At 43.2% G+C, this 25,353-nt stretch overlaps 2 protein-coding genes across 2 annotated transcripts; one reads left to right on the top strand and one right to left on the bottom strand.

The window, feature by feature from the left end:
* Positions 1 to 333: 333 nt before the first annotated feature.
* LOC109763665 (small ribosomal subunit protein uS9) lies at positions 334 to 2,632 on the top strand. The gene has a single exon (XM_073496377.1). It carries the CDS (start codon positions 1,702 to 1,704, stop codon positions 2,401 to 2,403), a length of 702 nt encoding a protein of 233 aa, XP_073352478.1. The 5' UTR covers positions 334 to 1,701; the 3' UTR covers positions 2,404 to 2,632.
* A 1,234-nt stretch (positions 2,633 to 3,866) lies between these two features.
* LOC109763664 (zeaxanthin epoxidase, chloroplastic) lies at positions 3,867 to 6,173 on the bottom strand. The gene is made up of 5 exons (XM_020322523.4): positions 5,755 to 6,173; positions 5,604 to 5,668; positions 5,427 to 5,487; positions 5,193 to 5,339; positions 3,867 to 4,177 (listed from the first exon to the last, which is right to left on the bottom strand). Exons 1-5 carry the CDS (start codon positions 6,032 to 6,034, stop codon positions 4,053 to 4,055), a joined length of 678 nt encoding a protein of 225 aa, XP_020178112.1. The 5' UTR covers positions 6,035 to 6,173; the 3' UTR covers positions 3,867 to 4,052.
* Positions 6,174 to 25,353: the final 19,180 nt, after the last annotated feature.

The raw sequence follows: 25,353 nt of genomic DNA, 5'->3' as shown, positions 1-25,353 counted from the left end.
TCATGATTATTCAAGATATCGGTAAACTTTTTATTTTTCTCACTCTAAACAGTGATATTTTTTTGAGAGTTTCATCCAAAGCATTTCTATTATTGGTGCTCGTTCCATTAAGATTATTGGGTGCTCCGTTATTAGTCGGATATAATGGTTTAGAAGTATACCCATTATTATTTTCAACTGGCATTGTAATTATGTGTGGGGTTCCTGGCCCCATAAAAACCTTGATATTTTTTTAGAATGTCAGCCTTCCATATGTTCCTATGAGCATTTGTAGCTCCACCGCATTGACCATGATCATTGTCAACCATCTTCCTATGCAAATTAAGATAAATAACGTACTCCCTTCGTACCAAAATATAAAATGTTTCCGCACTTCAAACTGCAAAAACGTCTAATATTTTGATACAGAGGTAGTAGATGTATAGTATTAAAAAACACTCTTATATTATGAGACGAGGGAGTAATAAGTTAGGATAACAAAAAAATTACACTAGCCATCTATCTATAGCGACATAAATTTAACACTTGTGTTCAAGTCTTAGGCTGGCCATAGTGGTGGTATGCTAACAAGTATTATGCACTCGGGTCTAACAAACACGCTGATGTGGCAGCCAATTAAAGAAAACAGAGAGAGGGTTATGGTAACATAGGTAGATGCCGTATCATAATAAATGTTATGCTACTATGCGTCATGCATGGCAGTAGATCTACACTTCTCTTAGCACGATGACTTCCCGGCTGTCTACTACAATAAGGTTTGCCGGCTCCGATGAGGGATGGGTGAAGACGGTGGCGCGCCTTCGGCTCGCTCCAGTGCTAGTCTACAGACCTATATGTATTTTTTACTTCTGATGTTTTTTATACTAACATGTAATACTAACCTATAATACTATGCATGGGGGTGTTGCATTATGAAAGTAGTGTTGTACACTGCTTTTTGAGGAATAGTATTATACACTACTAAAAACAGAGGATGTCAATTTTACCATGGGTATAAGTACCCGCGGATACCGTACCCGCATGGGCAGTGTATGGGCACAACTTTATACCCATGGGTAGTACCCATGCCCTGCCCGTTGAGTCATGGGTAGGGCACGGGTGTAGTCTTGTATCCATGGATATAACCATACCCTACCCGTTTATACTGGCATGTTACATATTTGGAGGATGTTATTTGGTGAAGTGTGTCGTGAGCATTTGAATCAATGTTAAAGTTATCACCAGTTGCAAATTTAAATTGAGAATAATTGTCTTGTAATCGTCTACGTATTATTGAGTTGAGATAAATGTATTTTTGTCAAATGTGCTATGGATGAATGTAAAATAATAAACAACTGATATACTATTTGATTTACCCGTTGGGTATACAATGGGTATGGGTACCCGTCGAATATAGGTACGGATAAAGTTTTATACCCATAGGTATGAGTAGAATTTTATACCCATTAACTACATGAGAATGGGTATGGTATTGCTCTATCTGCCCCATACCCTATTCATTGCCATACGCATGGCGGTGACAATGATGGCAACGCGGCAGGACTCGCTCGGATTTTGGTCAAATAGTGCTTGGGCCGAAACCCTAAGCTCCCTCATCATATAGAGTCACTCGACTTCAAAATCGCCACAGGCTGGAAGAAGCCATGTGTTCAAGGCCCACATAGAGTCCAACTGGTTCATCTCAGCCCAGATCCTTTCAGCATGGTCCCACATGTCATAGATACTGCTGCCCGGAACCCTAACGCCTCCACGCTATATAAACGATCTCTCGTCTTCTTCGTCGCCTCTCCACCGCCACCCCAAACCCCGACCCGCGCCGCCTCGCCGCCGCACTGCCGCACTGCCGCAACCAAGCACACCACCGCCCTCACAGCAACCAAGCACACCACCGCCCTCACAGCAACCAAGCACACCACCGCCCTCACAGCAACCAAGCACACGGCCGCAGACACCATGGCAGCCGTTCTCACTCGCCCGACGCCTGGCACTGTCCAGTGCTTCGGCCGGAAGAAGACCGCCGTCGCCGTGGCCTACTGCAAGCCCGGGCGCGGCCTCATCAAGGTCAACGGCGCGCCCATCGAGCTCATCCGCCCCGAGATGCTCCGCCTCAAGGCCTTCGAGCCGATCCTGCTCGCCGGTAGGTCGCGCTTCAAGGACATCGACATGCGGATTCGCGTCCGCGGCGGCGGGAAGACGAGCCAGATCTACTCCATCCGCCAGGCCATCGCCAAGTCGCTCGTCGCCTACTACCAGAAGTACGTCGACGAGGCGGCCAAGAAGGAGGTGAAGGAGATCTTTGGTCGCTACGACCGGACGCTCCTCGTCGCCGACCCGCGCCGCTGCGAGCCCAAGAAGTTCGGCGGTCGCGGCGCCCGCGCGCGTTTCCAGAAGTCTTACCGTTGATCTCCTGCGAGAAGTCCTCTTGGGTATGGCGGTGGTGGCGTACTGCTTGTCTACTTATCTATCTACCTTTTGCGGCTAGTAGTTTCCTATCTTTTGGTCAATGAAATGGATTGTGAGGTGCCCGTGCAATATCATTTTGCTTCATGCCTAGTTAAAGGGATTATGCTATGTTTATCTTATGTTAATTTTGAGACTGGACGTTCAGATAAAGTTTTCTTAATTGCTTGGACCTGTTTGCGCGTGAATTTTAGTTGATCTGATAGTACAAGCGTTTGCAGATAACAGGAGTTGCGATATGCCAATCATTTCGTGGACTAAGTGTTTGGTTTTATATTGGAAAATATGCCAACCATCTACTCCCTCCGTTCCAAAATAGATGACTCAACTTTGTACTAACTTTCTAATGCAGTTTGGAGGTATATAAATCAAACATGCCCCTAGGCTGCTAGTAGCTTTGTAGATTCATGCTTCTGTTCCTGTGGTCTTACAGTTTCTTATAGTTTGGTTCTGCTATTTATCTGTATCCACCGCCAAGATTAGTGATCTCTCTGCTAGAAATTGTATAAGATATCATGCATGTTGTCATCCTTGATGCTAATATGATGTATATCTTTCTTGGTTATAGCGATTCATGACCCAGTGCCTTGTGCTTTGGCCTTTTGGTGCTTTAGAGCATTTTCTACCTAGATTAGCTGAGGGTCAGCATTTCCTCATGTCTCTTGGGTAGCTTTGCTTTTATGGTGCATTCGGTTTTGGCCAGTCTTAGGGTTCAACCTGTAGACCATGCATTGTTTATAATGCCCATTCTCATACAGTTTTGGCCAGTCTTAGGGTTCAACCTGTAGACCATGCATTGTTTATAACGCCCATTCTCATACAGTAGTTGATTGTTACTTCATCTCTGTGGAGAGAAACCAATCATAACAATCCCATTTGTTGCCTTACCTCTTAGGCCTCATTTCCTTCAGAGCCCTTTGGTTTGTAGGAATATACAGGAATTATTTCACAGGAAAATAAGCATTAGCCTAGACTTATGGAAAATATTATTTCCTATTCCTAATCATAGGATTCGAGATGCATGCTATCTCATTTCCTGCGATGACATCTCTTTCCCTGCAAGTTCTCTATTCCTGTGATATACCTATCCTATGAACCTTATATCACACTGGGCTCACATTTCTGTGCGCTGGCAATTGTTAGATCCCATAGTGTAGCTGTTACTTCCTCTGTAGAGCGTTTAGATCATTGAAGAGCTGACCAGCATTTTCTTCTTTGTCAGCTCTGTTATAATCTATTTTATCTGTAGATTACGTGTTGTTTATAATGCCAGTCTGACACTAGTTTTGAAAATGAATTGCTTGAAATGTTTTCCGACACAGCTTGTATTTGGCATCTCCTTTACTTCTGTCAAGGCAGAAACAGTCTGCCTATGCTTTGCAAAAATTGTATGGGTTGGATCAAGCTTTGGCGTGAAATTTAGTGTGTGTTTGTGTGAATAACATGTTCCTTGAGCACGACATGTTGCAAGTTACTCTTTACTCGTACATGCTATTTCTGCCTAGCTACATATTTCGTCGATCCTGAGACGGAGACTGCATCTTACCATGATGCGCTATTTTGCACTCGCTTATTTTGAAAGGTAAGGTACACTAGCTAGTTTCTTGAACTGCACTTGCCAGCACAGTCTTGGCTTCCTGCTGGTCATCTTTGGTGGCCTCGGCTGGCACATCGACGATTGTCTTCCTCACCCGAAACATTGCCAAGTGGATGTCACCTGCGACAGAAGCAATTCGTCAAAAGCACGTAGTGCAGTGGAAGTGTCTAGTTCGACGTGCAAAAAACTCTGCTAGAAGTGCACAACGCTCTCCAGCAGTACCCCTACTTCCTCCTTGATAATCAGCACTCACCAACTTCCTTTCCGTTTACCGGGATCCACGAAAACACGCTCTCTCTCCCTTCTCTTATCGCGGAAGCAAACCAGACCTCCTCCCTGAGCTTCTTCAGTTCATCTCCTTTCCCTGGTGCGGCGGTGAGATTGAGAGAAAGGGCTCGGTGGAGGAGAGGCTACATTGGGTTTGTTATGCCTGTTTGCTGCGATTTGGGCTGATTGCAACCGCTGGTGTAAGTGATAGTCATACACTCTTTCCTCATATATATGGGTTGATTGCATCTTCCCGATCGCTAATTATCTGTATCTGCTGCTACCGCGTGCTCTGCTCTGTGCTGGGAGGGACAGGGGGATGTGTGTTTGCAGGGAGGATAAAACTCATTGCTCTGCTTAGTGTGGTTTTTCTGAAGAGAGTGATGGAATTTGCTTGATATATGTACCGGTTTCTTATTGTTTGTTGTTGCTTGTGACTGTATTCCTATAACTACCATTTGAAGCGGTTACAGTCAGTTCAAATGGCTACATCCCCAACGGCTTATTGTGCTTCACTCTAACTCAAATCATTCAACATTGCTTGCCAAAATAAAAAATTGTTTGCCATCACAGCAATCTACAACATATTGTTAAAATATAGAATAGGGGAGCCACTAGAATTGAACAAATTTTAGTGCAGAATCTTATTTGGAGAGTCCTGGGTTTTTGAGATAGGGAGGAGAAATTTTAGGGGTACCACTGAACTTAATTTGACGGTTTAATCGGGGAGGCATTTTGGTTGAAAGAGTATGCCAGCATTTTAACCGAGAGGATTAAGTAAGCATGGAGTGTAACCGCATTGAATCAAGTGTGCCAGCATTTTGATCAATAGTGAGAAGTGAACGCAAAGGGAGGTACAGTATAGTACCAAAGATGAGGAGGCTCCCGGGTTGGACGGCAACCGGGAATCCCGGCACCAGCTTCCTCTCGTTGACGTAGGTGCCGTTGGTGCTGTCCATGTCTGTGACCACCAGGTTCCCGTCCTTCTTCTCCAACCGAGCGTGCACCCCAGAAACTGCAGCAGCAGCTCAGAGACTCTCAGATCACCAGCGAACCAGACGCCTTGACTAAAACGAAACACCCAAGAGAAGAGATCGATCACCTGTCGCGACGGGGATGACGACGTCGGCGTTCTCCGGAACTCGTCCCACGGTCATCGCTTCCTGAGATGAACAAGATGCCTGTCATGCTTACCATCACCAACACTTTTGTATTTTTTGTTGCAAAATGTACATGATCAGCATGAACGGGAGAACAAGAATCGACGACGAGCGCGTACTGAGGCGATCTCGATGGCGCCGGGCCGGGCGACGCGGTAGCCGATGTGTTTCCAGTCGCCGTCTCCTGAAACCAGCGGCGATGTTAATTCCTGCGCTACTACTTATTACGGATGATCATTTGTCAATTGTTAGACAGGGAGAGAGACGGACCTGCGGGCTCAAGAATCCACCGTTCCGAAGAGGCGACGGCCGACGGGCTGCCGGCGGCGGCGGAGGAGCACCTCAACGACAGGATGCTTCTTCTTCGTCTAGTGCTGCTCTTTTCGGCGGTTAACAACCATGGTGCAGCGAGGGGAAGCTGCTGTGTGGCGGAGCACGTGATGCGAGGCGACGCCGTGGAGAGGCGGAGGAAAGTAGCCGCCGTTGATCTCCTGGGGCTGGAAAACGACAGCAGGATAGAGGAGCTAGCCGCTGCTGCCGCTGCCTCCATTTGCGACGGGCAGCAGTTAAGCGGATAAAATTCTTGTGTTGCTCAGGTGGAGAGGCTGTGTCCTCCTTAGGGAGGGTGGAGGAGATAGGAGAGCGCTGATTGTGATGGACTGGCAGGTGTCCAAATGTCCTATCCTGGCCAATCGTGTGCTTGCTACCATGTGGGTATGGTTAGAGCAACTCCAATGGGATGACCCATTTTGTCTGTCTGCATCGGTTTGGGTCGGCGCGGACAAAAGTGGAGGCCCAACGCGCCGAGCCAAATCCAATTCTCGTCCGCCTGGCATCCGCGCCGACTCATTTTCGGTCCAAAATTGCGTCTGAAATGTGTCGGCTCGTCTCCTCGTCGTCCGTCGCGTTCCCATCTGTAGGCCATCCAACTCAATTAAAAAAAATCCTTCGACAATTGTTTTTCCTTATAGTAGAACGTAGAATTACGAACCTGATTAATTGACTCTATCACCAGGAATAGCCTTGTATTAAGGGCATCTCTAGCATCCTAACGATTAGGTTTACTCCTCCCGTCTGTGCCGCTGTTCTTTTTTCTCGAATACACATGAATGTGCATATTATATTATATGAAAGAAGGGAGGGGGGGGGGGGGGGGGGCGGCAATCCCAACTACTGTTGATGTTACAGAGAGTTAAACGCTACTACAACAACAACAACAACGCCTACAGCCCGCCGTCCTCTGATGGCCTTTAGGATGTGCTCCACCCGCTCTTTTATTTTTGTTAGGTTCAACGTCTTTGTTGTGGTGTGCTGGTCTGTTAGATTTTAACATGACAATTTTCTGACTGTTTACTATAAGGTTTGCTCAACTCCAATGAGGGAGGGCAATGATGGCACTTCTTCGGCTTGCTTCATTATTTGTAGTCGTCGTTAGGTGGTCCATATTTATTACCTCTGATGTTGTTTGTATTGCCCTGGTCGATTATGAATACATTGGAGGTTTCTTCCAAAAAATGACATCTCTAGCTGATCATATCCTATAAAATTTCAAATTCTTCTCCCTATCCTATTTTCAACTTTTTAGCAAAATGACTTTTGCTCACCTAGCAGATCACCTATAACTTTTTTCTTTCAAGTTTTTCTAAAAACATTTTCTTTCACATAAATTCATTTGAAACACATACTTAGACTAGTTAATTGCACAATTTGACCCAGAAGGTCCAAAATCACCATGGAATCTAACATTCTCTGTTTATTTTTGGTATGTTTATTACCAATATCTCCGGCCTGAGCTAAAGCACGACAACTTGACCCTAGCCGAGGAGACTATCATCTGCGAGATTTACAATAAGAGAGGGAGCTGGTACTCTGAAAAAGAAAATATGTCCTACTTCCATTGCCAAGCTCCAACAGTTTCTTCAGATGTTAAGATTAAACATAGCTAAGTTTGAAAAAAAGATTAAACCAGAGCTGAACATTGCTAGCGTGATGCTTCTCGCCATTGTGCTTCTTTAATCAATATGATACTGCTTCGGTTGTCATTGGACCGAACACTGATCCGTCAAGAACTACTCCTCGAGCTAGCAGACTTTTTTTTGGCAAAAACATCTGGGCTTCATTAATCAACCGAAATGTTTATAGCGATCACCATCAGATCATGAGGGTTGCCCAGCCAAATGTGTCTCCCCTGATTCACAGAGACACCAAATCTAGTGAATCTATGAGCATAGACATTAGAGTCTCTAGGTTCATGAATAAAATTACACGAGATAAAAGTTTTAGCATGTTCACTAATCTCCTTACTGACTCCTTCGTAGTTGCCTCCACCGTCGTGCTGGATACGTCCCACTATCACTTTATAATCTGAAGCAACTAAGAGTTTGTGTACTTTCATCTGCCAACGCCAAAGCTTCTTGACAGGCAATTGCTTCAACTTTTTCCGGGTCAAGGAGGCCTCGAATAACCAACACGGAGGAGCCTAGGTAGGCACCATTGCGGTCACAACATACCGTTGTTGCTGGCCCCACCTCGTGGTCATGGGAAATCCCTGCATCCACATAAATTTAGTAATCCCTTCAGGTGGAGTTCTCCATCTTGGCATGGCTTCAGCACGTTGGCGCACTGATAATGTATGCATTGGTGTTGGACCATGAAGCTCCAATTCAACAATGTATCTACTGACAAACAAAAGAGTAGATAGAGAGCTCTAGTTGATCCCCTCATGTATTAATTTTCTTCTCGCCATCCAGGCCGCCCATAAAGTAACAATCAACCAAGTTAAATTCTTCTGGGAGAGAACCTCGATCATAGAGAATAACCAGTTTCGTGCGAGATGTTTCCTAGTAGCCATCATATGTTTTAGAAGATTTTGGTCCACAAGGGCTCAAACACACTTCGCCATCGAGTACTCAATGAGACTTTGTCTCCATGAATTTCGTCCCACACACTATACAATCATCCCTGCCAATCATATTCCCGTGTTTTCTCAAATCTTTCGTTGGTAGCGAATGATGAGCTAGGCACCATAGAAATACCTTCAACTTGGCTATCACTAGCACGTTCCATGAAGAGGTCCAAGATTTTTCTATTGCAGAGTTATCTGAAGATCCTGCTGCTACCTCTTGAGCACTGCATTGGTTTTCCCTTGAATAGGGAAGGGTGATGCAGTAAAGTAGCATAAGTATTTCCCTCAGTTTGAGAACCAAGGTATCAATCCAGTAGGAGGCCACGCTCAAGTCCCTCGCACCTACACAAACAAATAAAAACCTCGCAACCAACGCAATAAAGGGATTGTCAATCCCTTCACGGTCACTTACGAAAGTGAGATCTGATAGATATGATAAGATAATATTTTTGGTATTTTTATAATAAAGATGCAAAGTAAAATAAAAGGCAATAAAAATAGCTAAGTGTTGGAAGATTAATATGATGGAAAATAGACCCGGGGGCCATAGGTTTCACTAGTGGCTTCTCTCAAGAGCATAAGTATTACGGTGGGTGAACAAATTACTATTGAGCAATTGATAGAATTGAGCATAGTTATGAGAATATCTAGGTATGATCATGTATATAGGCATCACGTCCGCGACAAGTAGACCGACTCCTGCGTGCATCTACTACTATTACTCCACACATCGACCGCTATCCAGCATGCATCTAGAGTATTAAGTTCAAAAGAACAGAGTAACGCTTTAAGTAAGATGACATGATGTAGAGGGATAAACTCATGCAATATGATATAAACCCCATCTTGTTATCCTCGATGGCAACAATACAATACATGCCTTGCTGCCCCTACTGTCACTGGGAAAGGACACCGCAAGATTGAACCCAAAGCTAAGCACTTCTCCCATTGCAAGAAAGATCAATCTAGTAGGCCAAACCAAACTAATAATTCGAAGAGACTTGCAAAGATAACCAATCATACATAAAAGAATTCAGAGAAGATTCAAATATTGTTCATAGATAAACTTGATCATAAACCCACAATTCATCGGTCTCAACAAACACATTGCAAAAGAAGATTACATCGAATAGATCTCCACGAGAATCATGGAGAACTTTGTATTGAGATCCAAAAAGAGAGAAGAAGCCATCTAGCTAATAACTATGGACTCGAAGGTCTGAGGTAAACTACTCACACATCATCGGAGAGGCTATGGTGTTGATGTAGAAGCCCTCCGTGATCAATGCCCCCTCCGGCAGGACGCTGGAAAAGGCCCCAAGATGGGATCTCACGGGTACAGAAGGTTGCGGCGGTGGAATTAGGTTTTCGTGGATGCTTCTGTTGGTTTGGGGGTACGTAGGTATATATAGGAGAAAGAAGTACGTCGGTGGAGCAACGTGGGCCCCACGAGGGTGGAGGGCGCGCCCAGGGGGGTAGGCGCTCCCCCTACCTCGTGCTCTCCTGGTTGCTTTCTTGACGTAGGGTCCAGGTCCTCTGGATCACGTTTGTTCCAAAAATCACGTTCCCGAAGGTTTCATTCCGTTTGAACTCCATTTGATATTCTTTTTCCGGGGCATCCCCAAGCTTTGCCTTTTTGGTATCCTTAGATTATCTTGGGGTGCCATGGGCATCCCCAAGCTTAGGCTCTTACCACTCCTTGTTCCATAATCCATCAAATCTTTTAACCAAAACTTGAAAACTTCACAACACAAAACTTAACAGAAAATCTCGTGAGCTCTGTTAGCGGAAGAAAACAAAACACCACTTCAAGGTACTGTGATGAACTCATTATTTATTTTTATTGGTGTTAAACCTACTGTATTCCAACTTCTCTATGGTTTATAAACTATTTTACCAGCCATAGATTCATCAAAATAAGCAAACAACACACGAAAAACAGAATCTGTCAAAAACAGAACAGTCTGTAGTAATCAGCAACTAACGCAAACTTCTGGAACTCAAAATATTCAGCAAAATAGGACGACCTAGGAAATTTGTTTATTTATCAGCAGCAATTGGAATCAATATTTTATCACATTCTGGTGATTTTTAACAATTATTTTCGTGAACAAAAAGTTTCTGGAATTTTCAGCAAGATCAAATAACTATCATCCAAGAAGATCCTATAGGTTTAACTTGGCACAAACACTAATTAAAACATAAAAATAAGTCTAACCAGAGGCTAGATCAAAGATTTATTCCTAAACTAAAAATAAAATTGGGTTGCCTCCCAACAAGCGCTATCGTTTAACGCCCCTAGCTAGGCATAAAAGTAAGGATAGATCTAGGTATTGCCATCTTTGGTAGGCAATCCATAAGTGGCTCTCATAATAGATTCATTATTATTCTCAATCAAAGTAGACAAAGGCATATCATTAGGATCAGAAGAAACACTCTTAGTAGCAAATAATTTCATAAGTTCATCCATCTTTCCACTCAAAACATTAATTTCTTCTATCGCATGCACTTTTTTATTAGTAGATCTTTCAGTGTGCCATTGAGAATAATTAACCATAATATTATCTAGGAGTTTAGTAGCTTCTCCTAAAGTGATTTCCATAAAAGTGCCTCCCGCGGCCGAATCTAAAAGATTTCTAGAAGCAAAATTCAATCCGGCATAAATTTTTTGTATAATAATCCACAAATTCAAACCATGTGTAGGGCAATTACGTATCATTAATTTCATCCTCTCCCAAGCTTGTGCAACATGTTCATGATCAAGTTGCTTAAAATTCATAATATCGTTTCTAAGAGAGTTGATCTTAGCGGGAGGAAAATACTTAGAGATAAAAGCATCTTTGCACTTATTCCAAGAATCAATACTATTTTTAGGCAAAGACGAAAACCAAGCTTTTGCACGATCTCTAAGCGAAAAAGGAAAGAGCTTCAATTTAACAATATCATTGTCCACATCTTTCTTCTTTTGCATATCACACAAATCAACGAAGCTATTTAGATGGGTAGCAACATCTTCACTAGGAAGGCCGGTGAATTGATCTTTCATGACAAGATTCAACAAAGTAGCATTAATTTCACAAGATTCAGTATCGGTAAGAGGAGCAATCGGAGTGCTAAGAAAGTCATTGTTGTTGGTATTGGTAAAGTCACACAATTTAGTATTATCTTGAGTCATCGTGACAAGCAAACAATCCAACACACGAGCAAACAAGAAGCGAGCGAAAAAGAGGAGAACCGAAAGAGATGGCGAATAAAACGGCAAAGGTGAAGCGGGGGAGAGGAAAACGAGAGGCAAATGGCAAATAATGTAATGCAGGAGATAAGAGTTTGTGATGGGTACTTGGTATTTGACTTTTGCGTAGACTCCCTGGCAACGGCGCCAGAAATCCTTCTTACTACCTCTTGAGCACTGCGTTGGTTTTCCCTTGAAGAGGAAAGGGTGATGCAGTAAAGTAGCGTAAGCATTTCCCTCAGTTTTTGAGAACCAAGGTATCAATCCAGTAGGAGGCCACGCTCAAGTCCCTCGCACCTACACAAACAAATAAAAACCTCGCAACCAACGCAATAAAGGGGTTTTCAATCCCTTCACGGTCACTTGCGAAAGTGAGATCTGATAGATATCATAAGATAATATTTTTGGTATTTTTATAATAAAGATGCAAAGTAAAATAAAAGGCAATAAATATAGCTAAGTGTTGGAAGATTAATATGATGGAAAATAGACCCGGGGGCCATAGGTTTCACTAGTGGCTTCTCTCAAGAGCATAAGTATTACGGTGGGTGAACAAATTACTGTTGAGCAATTGATAGAATTGAGCATAGTTATGAGAATATCTAGGTATGATCATGTATATAGGTATCACGTCCGAGACAAGTAGACCGACTCCTGCCTGCATCTACTACTATTACTCCACACATCGACCGCTATCCAGCATGCATCTAGAGTATTAAGTTCATAAGAACAGAGTAACGCTTTAAGCAAAATGACATGATGTAGAGGGATAAACTCATGCAATATGATATAAACCCTATCTTGTTATCCTCGATGGCAACAATACAATACGTGCCTTGCTGCCCCTACTGTCATTGGGAAAGGACACCGCAAGATTGAACCCAAAGCTAAGCACTTCTCCCATTGCAAGAAAGATCAATCTAGTAGGCCAAACCAAACTGATAATTCGAAGAGACTTGCAAAGATAACCAATCATACATAAAAGAATTCAGAGGAGATTCAAATATTGTTCATAGATAAACTTGATCATAAACCCACAATTCATCGGTCTCAACAAACACACCATAAAAGAAGATTACATCGGATAGATCTCCACGAGAATCGTGGAGAGCTTTGTATTGAGATCCAAAAAGAGAGAAGAAGCCATCTAGCTAATAACTATGGACCCGAAGGTCTGAGGTAAACTACTCACACATCATCGGAGTGGCTATGGTGTTGATGTAGAAGCCCTCCGTGATCAATGCCCCCTCCGGCAGGACGCCGGAAAAGGCCCCAAGATGGGATCTCAAGGGTACAGAAGGTTGCGGCGGTGGAATTAGGTTTTCGTGGATGCTTCTGTTGGTTTGGGGGTACGTAGGTATATATAGGAGAAAGAAGTACGTCGGTGAAGCAACGTGGGCCCCACGAGGGTGGAGGGCGCGCCCAGGGGGGTAGGCGCGCCCCCCTACCTCGTGCTCTCCTGGTTGCTTTCTTGACGTAGGGTCCAAGTCCTCTGGATCACGTTTGTTCCGAAAATCACGTTCCCGAAGGTTTCATTCCGTTTGGACTCCATTTGATATTCTTTTTCCGCGAAACTCTGAAATAGGCAAAAAACAGCAATTTGGGCTGGGCCTCCGGTTAATAGGTTAGTCCCAAAAAATATAAAAGTGTATAACAAAGCCCATTAATCATCCAAAACAGAATATAATATAGCATGAAGCAATCAAAAATTATAGATACGTTGGAGACGGATCACCTGCTCTACTTTCTAGCCAGTCTTCCCTCTTGTTTGTTGCAATTATCATCTGGTAAGCTGACCAAATGCTGAAGACACCAGATTTCTCTTAGTTCCATGCCCAAAAATCAGAAATATTCCATATGCAAATGGGGATCTAAAAGATGGTCGAAGAATCGTATGGAAGAAAAGTTTCACTAACTAGATCTGAATTCCAACTTGGATTAGCAGAATCAATAAGCTCAGACACCATCTGAGGTGGATCGTCAACTCTAGAGACAATCCGCCGCTTATTCTCTCTTCTTGGGATCCAATTATCCCTCCATATATCTAAACTATTGCCCACCCGCTTGATCAACCCCAAACTCAACATATCACGACCCTCTATGATTGTTCGCCAAATTTGGCTTGGATGATTACCCAATGTAGCCTCAAGAATAGTGACATTGGGGTGATAAAATAACTTTTAATATTCGAGCACTCAAAGACTCCGGATTATCAAGAATTCTCCAAGCTTACCTCGCCAACAAGACCAAGTTGAATATCTCAAAATCTTGGAAACCAAGCCCTTTCATATGCTTTAGCATGGTCAAGAACTACTCCTTGATCTAGCTGACTAGAACAAAAGGATCTCGAAGAGGGTTGTCACGGCTACTATGTCCACCCCAACTATACATAGGAAGGCCCATCCTAGCCCAAACCGAGGAAACATAGACTTTACCATCACCTACGATCGAGCAACTTGAGTTACCTGAAGTCTGCTCATGTATACTTATACATGATAGACATGAGAGAGTTGGGTGGGATGTATGAACTGAAGCCTTGTTTCCTTGTATCCCCCCTTCCCGAACTCAATCTCCTCTCAATCTTCCCTTTGTACTCTGGCCAAACCTTGAATCATGATATCTCTAGAGCAATAGATGCCAGGGATCGTGACTTATGGTATAAGATTTGCCAGATTATCTCAAGAAGCCTAGCTATACCACACGCCAGCAATAACAAGCTACAGGAGCTTGTGGTGTCACTCACCTGCAATTATGCGGATGATACCATGATTATGGTGGAGCTATCGGGACTTGATATCATCAACCTCAAGTCCCTTCTTCTCTGCTTCAAGGTCATGTTTGGTCTTAAGATCAACTTCTACAAGAGCGAGGTTGCGATTTTAGGATACTCGGAGGACGAGTTGCAATGGATCGCGAACAACTTGAATTTCAGGTTTTCATCCTTCCCCATTGCATACTTAGGGATACCGTTTTCTAATTCGAGGGTACACTTGAGAGTGAGTTTGACACTTATGGGTCAGGTTGTCTCTAGGTCGGAGCCATGGTGCTGTCATTTTACGTCCAAAGGGAGTAAGACCATTCTTATTGATTCCTTCATATCCAGTCTTCTCATTTATATGATGGGGTTGTATATTGCCAGAAGGGGTTCATAGCTCCTTCGATAAAGACTTTTCTCGCTTCTTCTGGCAGGCAATGGATGACTGGCAGAAATACCATATGGTTAATTATCCGCATGCCCAAGGACAGGGAGGGTTAGGCATTGTTGCACATCATCGCATGAATGTAGTGCTACCTCTTGAGCATGCGTTGGTTTTACCTTAAAGAGGAAAGGGTGATGCATCAAAGTAGCATAAGTATTTCCCTCAGTTTTTGAGAACCAAGGTATCAATCTAGTAGGAGACAACGCAGAAGTCACCTAGTACCTGCACAAACAATCAAGAACCTTGCAACCAACGCGATAAAGGGGTTGTCAATCCCTTCACAGTCACTCGCAAAAGTGAGATCTAATAAAGATAGTAAAGTAAATATTTTTGGTATTTTTGTTGTATAGATTGAAAGTAAAGATTGCAAAATAAAAAGGACGGCGACAGAAATTGGCAAGTTGACGGGAAACTAATATGATGTAAAATATACCCGGGGGCCATAGGTTTCACTAGTGGCTTCTCTCAAGATAGCATGTATTACGGTGGGTGAACAAATTACTGCCGAGCAATTGATAGAAAAACGCATAGTTATGAGAATATCTAAGGCAATGATCATGAATATAGGCATCACGTCCGTGTCAAGTAGACCAAAACGATTCTGCATCTACTACTATTACTCCACACATCGACCGCTATCCAGCATGCATCTAGAGTATTAAGTTCATAAGAACAGAGTAGTGCATTAAGCAAGATGACATGATGTAGAGGGATAAACTCAAGTAATATGATATAAACCCCATCTTTTTATCCTCGATGGCAACAATACAATACGTGCCGTGCTGCCCCTGTCACTGGGAAAGGACACCGCAAGATTGAACCCAAAGCTAAGCACTTCTTCCATTCCAAGAAAGATCAATCTAGTAGGCCAAACTAAACCGATAATTCGAAGAGACTTGCAAAGATATCAAATCATGCATATAAGAATTCAGAGAAGAACCAAATAATATTCATAGATAATCTTGTTCATAAATCCACAATTCATCGGATCTCGGCAAACACACCGCAAAAGAGTATTACATCGAATAGATCATCGAGGAGAACTTTGTATTGAGAATCAAAGAGAGAGAAGAAGCCATCTAGCTAATACTATGGACCCGAAGGTCTGTGGTAAACTATTCATGCTTCATCGGAGAGGCCATGGTGTTGATGTAGAAGCCCTCCGTGATCGATTCCCCCTCCGGCAGATTGCCAGAAAAGGCCCAAAGATGGGATCTCACGGGTACAGAAGGTTGCGGCGGTGGAAAAGTTGTTTCGTGGCTCTCTCTGATCAATCTAGGGTATAAGAGTATATATAGGCGAAAGAAGTACGTCGGTGGAGCTACGAGGGGCCCACGAGGGTGGGGGCCCGCCTACCCCCCTGGGCGCGCCCTCCTACCTCGTGGCCGCCTCGCGGAGTTCCAGACTTCCACTCCAAGTTTTCTGGATTGCTTTCATTCCAAGAAAGATCATCGCGAAGGTTTCATTCCGCTTGGACCCCGTTTGGTATTCCTTTTCTGCAAAACTCGAAAACAGGCAAAAAAAGGTCCCAAAAATAATATAAAAGGGCATATTAAAGCCCATTAAACATCCAAAACAGATAATATAATAGCATGGAACAATAAAAAATTATAGATACGTTGGAGACGTATCAAGCATCCCCAAGCTTAATTCCTGCTCGTCCTCGAGTAGGTAAATGATAAAAACAGAATTTTTGATGTGGAATGCTACCCAACATAATTATCAATGTAATTTTTGTTTATTGTGGCATGAATGTTCAGATCCGAAAGATTCAAGACAAAAGTTTAATATTGACATAAAAATAATAATACTTCAAGCATACTAACAAAGTAATCATGTCTTCTCAAAATAACATGCCAAAGAAAGTTCATCCCTACAAAATCATATAGTTTGGCTATGCTCCATCTTCGTCACACAAAATGTTCAAATCATGCACAACCCCGATGACAAGCCAAGCAATTGTTTCATACTTTAGTATTCTCAAACTTTTTCAACTTTCACGCAATACATGAGCGTGAGCCATGGACATAGCACTATAGGTGGAAATAGAATGGTGGTTGTGGAGAAGACAAAAAAGAGGAAGATGGTCTCACAACAACTAGGCATATTAATGGGCTATGGATATGCCCATCATTAGATATCAATGTGAGTGGGTAGGAATTGCCATGCAATGGATGCACTAGAGCTATAAATGTATGAAAGCTCAACAAAAGAAACTAAGTGGGTGTGCATCCAACTTGCCTGCTCACGAAGACCTAGGGCATTTTGAGGAAGCCCATTGTTGGAATATACAAGCCAAGTTCTATAACGAAAATTCCCACTAGTATATGGAAGTGACAAAATAAGAGACTCTATATCATGAAGACCATGGTGCTACTTTGAAGCACAAGTGTGGAAAAAGGATAGTAACATTGCCCCTTCTCTCTTTTTCTCTTTTTTTATTTGGCCTTTCTCTTTTTTTCCACATGGGACAATGCTCTAATAATGATGATCATCACACTTCTATTTATTTACAACTCAAGGATTATAACTCGATACTCAGAACAAAATATGACTCTATATGAGTGCCTCCGGCGGTGTACCGGGATGTGTAATGGATCAAGAGTGACATGTATGAAAAATTATGAATGGTGGCTTTGCCACAAATACGATGTCAACTACATGATCATGCAAGGCAATATGACAATGATGAAGCGTGTCATAATAAACGGAATGGTGGAAAGTTGCATGGCAATGTATCTCGGAATGGCTATGGAAATGCCATAATAGGTAGGTATGGTGGTTGTTTTGAGGAAGATAAATGGTGGGTTTATGGTACCGGCAAAAATTGTGCGGTACTAGAGAGGCTAGCAATGGTGGAAGGGTGAGAGTGCGTATAATCCATGGACTCACCATTAGTCATAAAGAACTCACATACTTATTGCAAAAATCTACAAGTAATCAAAACCAAGCACTACGCGCATGCTCCTAGGGGGATAGATTGGTAGGAAAAGACCATCACTTGTCCCCGACTGCCACTCATAAGGAAGACAATCAAACAAACACCTCATGCTTCAAATTTGTTACACAACGGTTACCATACGTGCATGCTACGGGACTGGCAAACCTCAACACAAGTATTTCTTAAATTCACAATTACTCAACTAGCATGACTCTAATATCACCATCTTCATATCTGAAAACAATCATCAAGCATCAAACTTCTCATAGTATTCAATGCACTTTACATGAAAGTTTTTATAATACCCATCTTGGATGCCCATCATATTAGGACTAATTTTATAGCCAAAGCAAATTACCATGCTGTTATTAAAGACTCTCAAAATAATATAAGTGAAGCATGAGAGATCAATAATTTCTATAAAATAAAACCACCACCGTGCTCTAAAAAGATATAAGTGAAGCACTAGAGCAAAATTATCTAGCTCAAAAGATATAAGTGAAACACATAGAGTATTCTAATAAATTCTGATCCATGCGTGTCTCTCCCAAAAAGGGTGTGTACATCAAGGATGATTGTGGTAACTAAAAAGCAAATACTCAACTCATACAAGACGCTCCAAGCAAAACACATATCATGTGGTGAATAAAAATATAGCCTCAAGTAAAGTTACCGATAGACGAAGACGAAAGAGGGGATGCCTTCCGGGGCATCCCCAAGCTTAGGCTTTTGGTTGTCCTTGAATTTTACCTTGGGGTGCCTTGGGCATCCCCAAGCATAGGCTCTTGCCACTCCTTATTCCAAAATCCATCAAATCTTTACCCAAAACATGAAAACTTCACAACACAAAACTTAACAGAAAATCTCATGAGCTCCGTTAGTATAAGAAAGAAAATCACCATCGTAAGGTACTTTAATGAACTCATTCTTTATTTATATTGGTGTCAAACCTACTGTATTCCAACTTCTCTATGGTTCATATGAAGGAAATATGCCCTAGAGGCAATAATAAAGTATTATTTATTTCCTTATATCATGATAAATGTTTATTATTCATGCTAGAATTGTATTAACCGGAAACATAATACATGTGTGAATACATAGACAAACAGAGTGTCACTAGTATGCCTCTACTTGACTAGCTCGTTAATCAAAGATGGTTATGTTTCCTAGCCATAGACATGAGTTGTCATTTGATTAAACGGGATCACCTCATTAGGAGAATGACGTGATTGACATGACCCATTACGTTAGCTTAGCACCCGATCGTTTAGTATGTTGCTATTGCTTTCTTCATGACTTATACATGTTCCTATGACTATGAGATTATGCAACTCCCGTTTACCGGAGGAACACTTTGTGTGCTACCAAACGTCACAACGTAACTGGGTGATTATAAAGGTGCTCTACACGTGTCTCCAAAGGTACTTGTTGGGTTGGCGTATTTCGAGATTAGGATTTGTCACTCCGATTGTCGGAGAGGTATCTCTGGGCCCACTCGGTAATGCACATCACTATAAGCCTTGCAAGCATTGTGACTAATGAGTTAGTTGCGGGATGATGTATTACGGAACGAGTAAAGAGACTTGCCGGTAACGAGATTGAACTAGGTATCGAGATACCGACGATCGAATCTCGGGCAAGTAACATACCGATGACAAAGGGAACAACGTATGTTGTTATACGGTCTGACCGACAAAGATCTTTGTAGAATATGTGGGAACCAATATGAGCATCCAGGTTCCGCTATTGGTTATTGACCGGAGAGGTGTCTCGGTCATGTCTACATAGTTCTCGAACCCGTAGGGTCTGCACGCTTAACGTTATGATCACAGTTTTATTATGAGTTTATGTATGTTGATGTACCGAAGGAGTACGGAGTCCCGGATGAGATCAGGGACATGACGAGGAGTCTCGAAATGGCCGAGACATAAAGATCGATATATTGGACGACTATATTCGGACTTCGGAAAGGTTCCGAGTGATTCGGGTATTTTTCGGAGTACCGGAGAGTTACGGGAATTCGTATTGGGCCTTAATGGGCCATACGGGAAAGGAGAGAAAGGCCCCAAAGGGAGGCCGCACCCCTCCCCGTGGACTAGTCCGAATTGGACTAGGGAGGGGGGGCGCCCCCTTCCTTCTTTCTCCTTCTCCCTTCCCTTTTCCTACTCCAACAAGGAAAGGAGGAGTCCTACTCCCGGTGGGAGTAGGACTCCCCCCTTGGCGCGCCTCTGTTGGGAATCGTAGCATAATTTAAAATTTTCCTACGCTCACCAAGATGCATCTATGGAGTCTACTAGCAATGAGGGGAAAGGAGTGGATCTACATACCCTTGTAGATCGCGAGCGGAAGCGTTCCAATGAACGTGGATGACGGAGTCGTACTCGCCGTGATCCAAATCACCGATGACCGAGTGCCGAACGTACGGCACCTCCGCGTTCAACACACGTACGGTGCAGCGACGTCTCCTCCTTCTTGATCCAGCAAGGGGGAAGGAGAGGTTGATGGAGATCCAACAGCACGACGGCGTGGTGGTGGATGTAGCGGCTCTCCGGCAGGGCTTCGCAAGCTTCTGCGAGAGAGAGAGAGGTGTTGCAGGGGAGGAGGGAGGCGCCCAAGGCTTAGATCTTGCTGCCCTCCCTTCCCCCCACTATATATAGGGCCAAGGGAGAGGGGGGGGGCGCAGCCTTGCCCCTTCCTCCAAGGAAGGGTGCGGCCAGGGGGGAGTCCTTCCCCCCCAAGGCACCTCGGAGGTGCCTTCCCCCTTTAGGACTCTCCCTTTTTTCTTATCTCTTGCGCATGGGCCTCTTGGGGCTGGTGCCCTTGGCCCATATAGGCCAAGGCGCACCCCTTACAGCCCATGTGCCCCCCCGGGGCTGGTGGGCCCCCTTGGTGGACCCCCGGACCCCTTTCGGCACTCCCGGTACAATACCGATAAAGTGCGAAACTTTTCCGGCGACCAAAATAAGACTTCCCATATATAAATCTTTACCTCCGGACCATTCCGGAACTCCTCGTGACGTCCGGGATCTCATCCGGGACTCCGAAAAACTTTCGGGTTTCCGCATACATATATCTCTACAACCCTAGCGTCGCCGGACCTTAAGTGTGTAGACCCTACGGGTTCGGGAGACATGCAGACATGACCGAGACGCCTCTCCGGTCAATAACCAACAGCGGGATATGGATACCCATGTTGGCTCCCACATGCTCCACGATGATCTCATCGGATGAACCACGGTGTCGAGGATTCAATCAATCCGTATGCAATTCCCTTTGTCAAACAGTATGTTACTTGCCCGAGACTCGATCGTCGGTATCCCAATACCTTGTTCAATCTCGTTACCGGCAAGTCTCTTTACTCGTACCGCAATGCATGATCCCGTGACTAACGCCTTAGTCACATTGAGCTCATTATGATGATGCATTACCGAGTGGGCCCAGAGATACCTCTCCGTCACACGGAGTGACAAATCCCAGTCTCGATCCGTGCCAACCCAACAGACACTTTCGGAGATACCCGTAATGCACCTTTATAGTCACCCAGTTACGTTGTGACGTTTGGCACACCCAAAGCACTCCTACGGTATCCGGGAGTTGCACGATCTCATGGTCTAAGGAAAAGATACTTGACAATGGAAAAGCTCTAGCAAACGAAACTACACGATCTTTTATGCTATGCTTAAGTTGGGTCTTGTCCATCACATCATTCTCCTAATGATGTGATCCTGTTATCAATGACATCCAATGTCCATAGTCAGGAAACCATGACTATCTGTTGTCAACGAGCTAGTCAACTAGAGGCTTACTAGGGACAGGTTGTGGTCTATGTATTCACACATGTATTACGATTTCCGGACAATACAATTATAGCATGAATAATAGACAATTACCATGAACAAAGAAATATAACAATAACCATTTATTATTGCCTCTAGGGCATATTTCCAACAGTCTCCCACTTGCACTAGAGTCAATAATCTAGTTCACATCACCATGTGATTAACATTCACTGGTCACATCACCATGTGACCAACATCTAAAGAGTTTACTAGAGTCAACAATCTAGTTCACATCACTATGTGATTATCACTCAATGTGTTCTGGTTTGGTCATGTTATGCTTGTGAGAGAGGTTATTAGTCAACGGGTCTGAACCTTTCAGAACCGTGTGCTTTACGAATATTTATGTCATCTTGTGGATGCTACCACGCGCTATTTGGAGCCATTTCAAATAATTGCTCTACTATACGAATCCGGTTTACTACTCAGAGTCATCCGGATTAGTGTCAAAGTTCGCATCGACGTAACCCTTTACGACGAACTCCTTTCCACCTCCATAATCGAGAAAATTCCTTAATCCACTAGGTACTAAGGATAAGTTCGACCGCTGTCATGAGATCCTTTCCCGGATCACCATTGTACCCTCTTGACCAACTCAAGGCACACTACATGTGCGGTACACAGCATAGCATACTATAGAGCCTATGTCTAAAGCATAGGGGACGGCCTTCGTCCTTTCTCTATCTTCCGCTGTGGTCAGGTCTTGAGTCTTACTCAATACTCACACCTTGTAACACAGCCAAGAACTCCTTCTTTGCTGATCTATTTTGAACTCTTTCAAAATCATGTCAAGGTGTGTTGTCTTTTGAAAGTATCATCAGGCGTCTTGATCTATCTCTATGGATCTTGATGCCCAATATGTAAGCAGCTTTATCCAGGTCTTCCTTTGAAAAACTCCTTTCAAACAACCCTTTATGCTTTCCAGAAATTTTACATCATTTCGGATCAACAATATGTCATTCACATATACTTATCAGAAATGTTGTAGCGCTCCCACTCACTTTATTGTAAATACAAGTTTCTAACAAACTTTGTATAAACCCAAAAACTTTGATCACCCCATCAAAGCATATATTCTGACTCCGAGATGCTTGCTCTAATCCATGGAAGGATCGCTGGAGCTAGCATACCTTTTAGCATCCTTAGGATCGACAAAACCTTTCTGATTGTATCACATACAACCTTTCCTTACGAAAACTGGTAAGGAAACTTGTTTTGACATCCATCTGCCAGATTTCATAAATGTAGCTAATGCTAACATGATTCTGACGGACCTAAGCATCGCTACGGATGAGAAAAACTCATCGTAGTCAACTCCTTGAACTTGTGAAAATACTCTTTGCCACAAGTCGAGCTTCATAGACGATAACTTTACCGTCCATGTCCGTCTTCTTCTTAAAGATCCATTTATCTCAATGGCTTGCCGATCATCGGGCAAGTTCACCAAAGTCCATGCTTTGTTCTGATACATGGATTCTATCTCGGATTTCATGGCCTCGAGCCATTCGTCGGAATATGGGCCCACCATCGCTTCTCCATAGCTCGTAGGTTCATTGTTGTCTAGCAACATGACTTCCAAGACAGGATCACGCATTACTCTGAAGTAGTGCGCATCCTCGTCGTCCTACGAGGTTTGGTAGTGACTTGATCCGAAGTTTCATGATCACCATCATAAGCTTCCACTTCAATTGGTGTAGGTGCCACAGGAACAACTTCCTGTGCCCTGCTACATACTAGTTGAAGCGACGGTTCAATAACCTTATCAAGTCTCCACCATCCTCCCACTCAATTCTTTCGAGAGAAACTTTTCCTCGAGAAAGGACTCGTTTCTAGAAGCAATTACTTTTGCTTCCAGATCTGAAATAGGAGGTATACCCAACTGTTTTTGGGTATTCTATGAAGATGCATTTATCCGCTTTGGGTTCGAGCTTATCAGCCTGAAACTTTTTCACATAAGCATCGCAGCCCCAAACTTTTAAGAAACGACAACTTAGGTTTCTATAAACGGTGTCGTCTCAACGGAATTGCGTGGTGCCCCTTTTAAAGTGAATGCGGTTGTCTCTAATGCCTAACCCACAAATGATAGTGGTAATTTGATAAGAAACATCATGGTATGCACCATATCCAATAGGGTGCAGTTATGATGTTCGGACACACCATCACACTATGGTGTTCCAGGCGGTATTAATTGTGAAACACTTTCCACAATGTCTCAATTGTGTGCCAAACTCGTAACTCAGATACTCATCTCTATGATCATATCACAAACATTTTATCCTCTTGTCACGATGATCTTCAACTTCACTCTGAAATTACTTGAACCTTTCAATAATTCAGACTAGTGTTTCATCAAGTAAATACACTCAGCATCTACTCAAATCATCTGTGAAGTAAGAACATAACGATGTCCACTGCATGCCTCAGCACTCATTGGACTGCGTACATCAAAATGTATTACTTCCAATAAGTTGCTCTCTTGTTCCATCTTACTGAAAACGAGGCCTTTCAGTCATCTTGCCCATGTGGTATGATTTGCATGTCTCAAGTGATTCAAAATCAAGTGAGTCCAAACGATCCATCTGCATGGAGTTTCTTCATGCATATATACCAATAGACATGGTTTGCATGTCTCAATCTTTTCAAAAATGAGTGAGTCCAAAGATCCACCTACATGGAGCTTCTTCATGCGTTCTACACCAATATGACTCAAGTGGCAGTGCCACAAGTATGTGGTACTATCATTACTATCTTATATCTTTTTGGCATGAACATGTGTATCACTACGATCGAGATTCATTTTAGGTGCAAGACCATTGAAGGTATTATTCAAATAAACAGAGTAACCATTATTCTCCTTAAATGAATAACCGTTTTGCGATAAACATAATCTAATCATGTTCAACGCAAACACCAAATCTCGATAGTAGAGGGAGCATGCGATGCTTGATCACATCAACCTTGGAAACACTTCCAACGCACATCGTCATCTCACCTTTAGCTAGTCTCCGTTTATTTCGCAGCTTTTATTTCGAGTTACTAACACTTAGCAACCGAACCGGTATCTAATACCCTGGTGCTGCTAGGAGTACTAGTAAAGTACACATTCATATAACGTATATCCAATATACTTCTGTCGACCTTGCCTGCCTTCTCATCTACCAAGTATCTAGGGTAGTACTGCTTCAGTGACCGTTCCTCTCATTACAGAAGCACTTAGTCTCGGGTTTGAGTTCAACCTTGGGATTCTTCGCTAGAGCAACAAACGACTTGCTGTTTCATGAAGTATCCCTTTTGCCCTTGCCCTTCTTAAACTAGTGGTTTTACTAACCATCAACAATTGATGCTCCTTCTTGATTTCTACTCTCGCGGTGTCAAACATCGCGAATAGCTCAAGGATCATCATAACTATCCTTGATATGTTATAGTTCATCACGAAGCTCTACTAGCTTGGTGGCAGTGACTATGGAGAACTATCACTATCTCATCTGGGAGATTAACTCCCACTCGATTCAAGCGATTGTGGCACTCAGACAATCTGAGCACACGCTCAACGATTGAGCTTTTCTCCCTTAGTTTGCAGGCTTAAGAAACTTGTCAGAGGTCTCATACCTCTTGACGTGGGCACTAGTCTGAAATCCCAATTTCAGTCTTCGGAACATCTCACATGTTCTGCGACGTTTCAGAAACGTCTTTGGTGCCACAATTCTAAACCGCACTGAACTATCACGTAGTCATCAAAACGTGTATGT

This window comes from Aegilops tauschii, chromosome 4 (genome assembly GCF_002575655.3).
Source record: "Aegilops tauschii subsp. strangulata cultivar AL8/78 chromosome 4, Aet v6.0, whole genome shotgun sequence".
Lineage (NCBI taxonomy): Eukaryota > Viridiplantae > Streptophyta > Magnoliopsida > Poales > Poaceae > Aegilops > Aegilops tauschii.
Note: the sequence above shows the minus strand (reverse complement) of the source record. Positions and strands in the feature narration are given on the sequence as shown.

What these genes read in the sequence shown, in the direction of transcription:
- LOC109763665 (XM_073496377.1), top strand. Translation starts at nt 1,702, where the DNA reads ATGGTCCCACATGTCATAGATACTGCTGCCCGGAACCCTAACGCCTCC.
- LOC109763664 (XM_020322523.4), bottom strand. Translation starts at nt 6,034, where the DNA reads ATGGAGGCAGCGGCAGCAGCGGCTAGCTCCTCTATCCTGCTGTCGTTT. An exon ending in GTGGATTCTTGAGCCCGCAG is followed by an intron (nt 5,669 to 5,754) that starts GTCCGTCTCTCT and finishes CGCTGGTTTCAG; the next exon opens with GAGACGGCGACTGGAAACAC. An exon ending in CGTCATCCCCGTCGCGACAG is followed by an intron (nt 5,340 to 5,426) that starts GTGATCGATCTC and finishes CTGCTGCTGCAG; the next exon opens with TTTCTGGGGTGCACGCTCGG.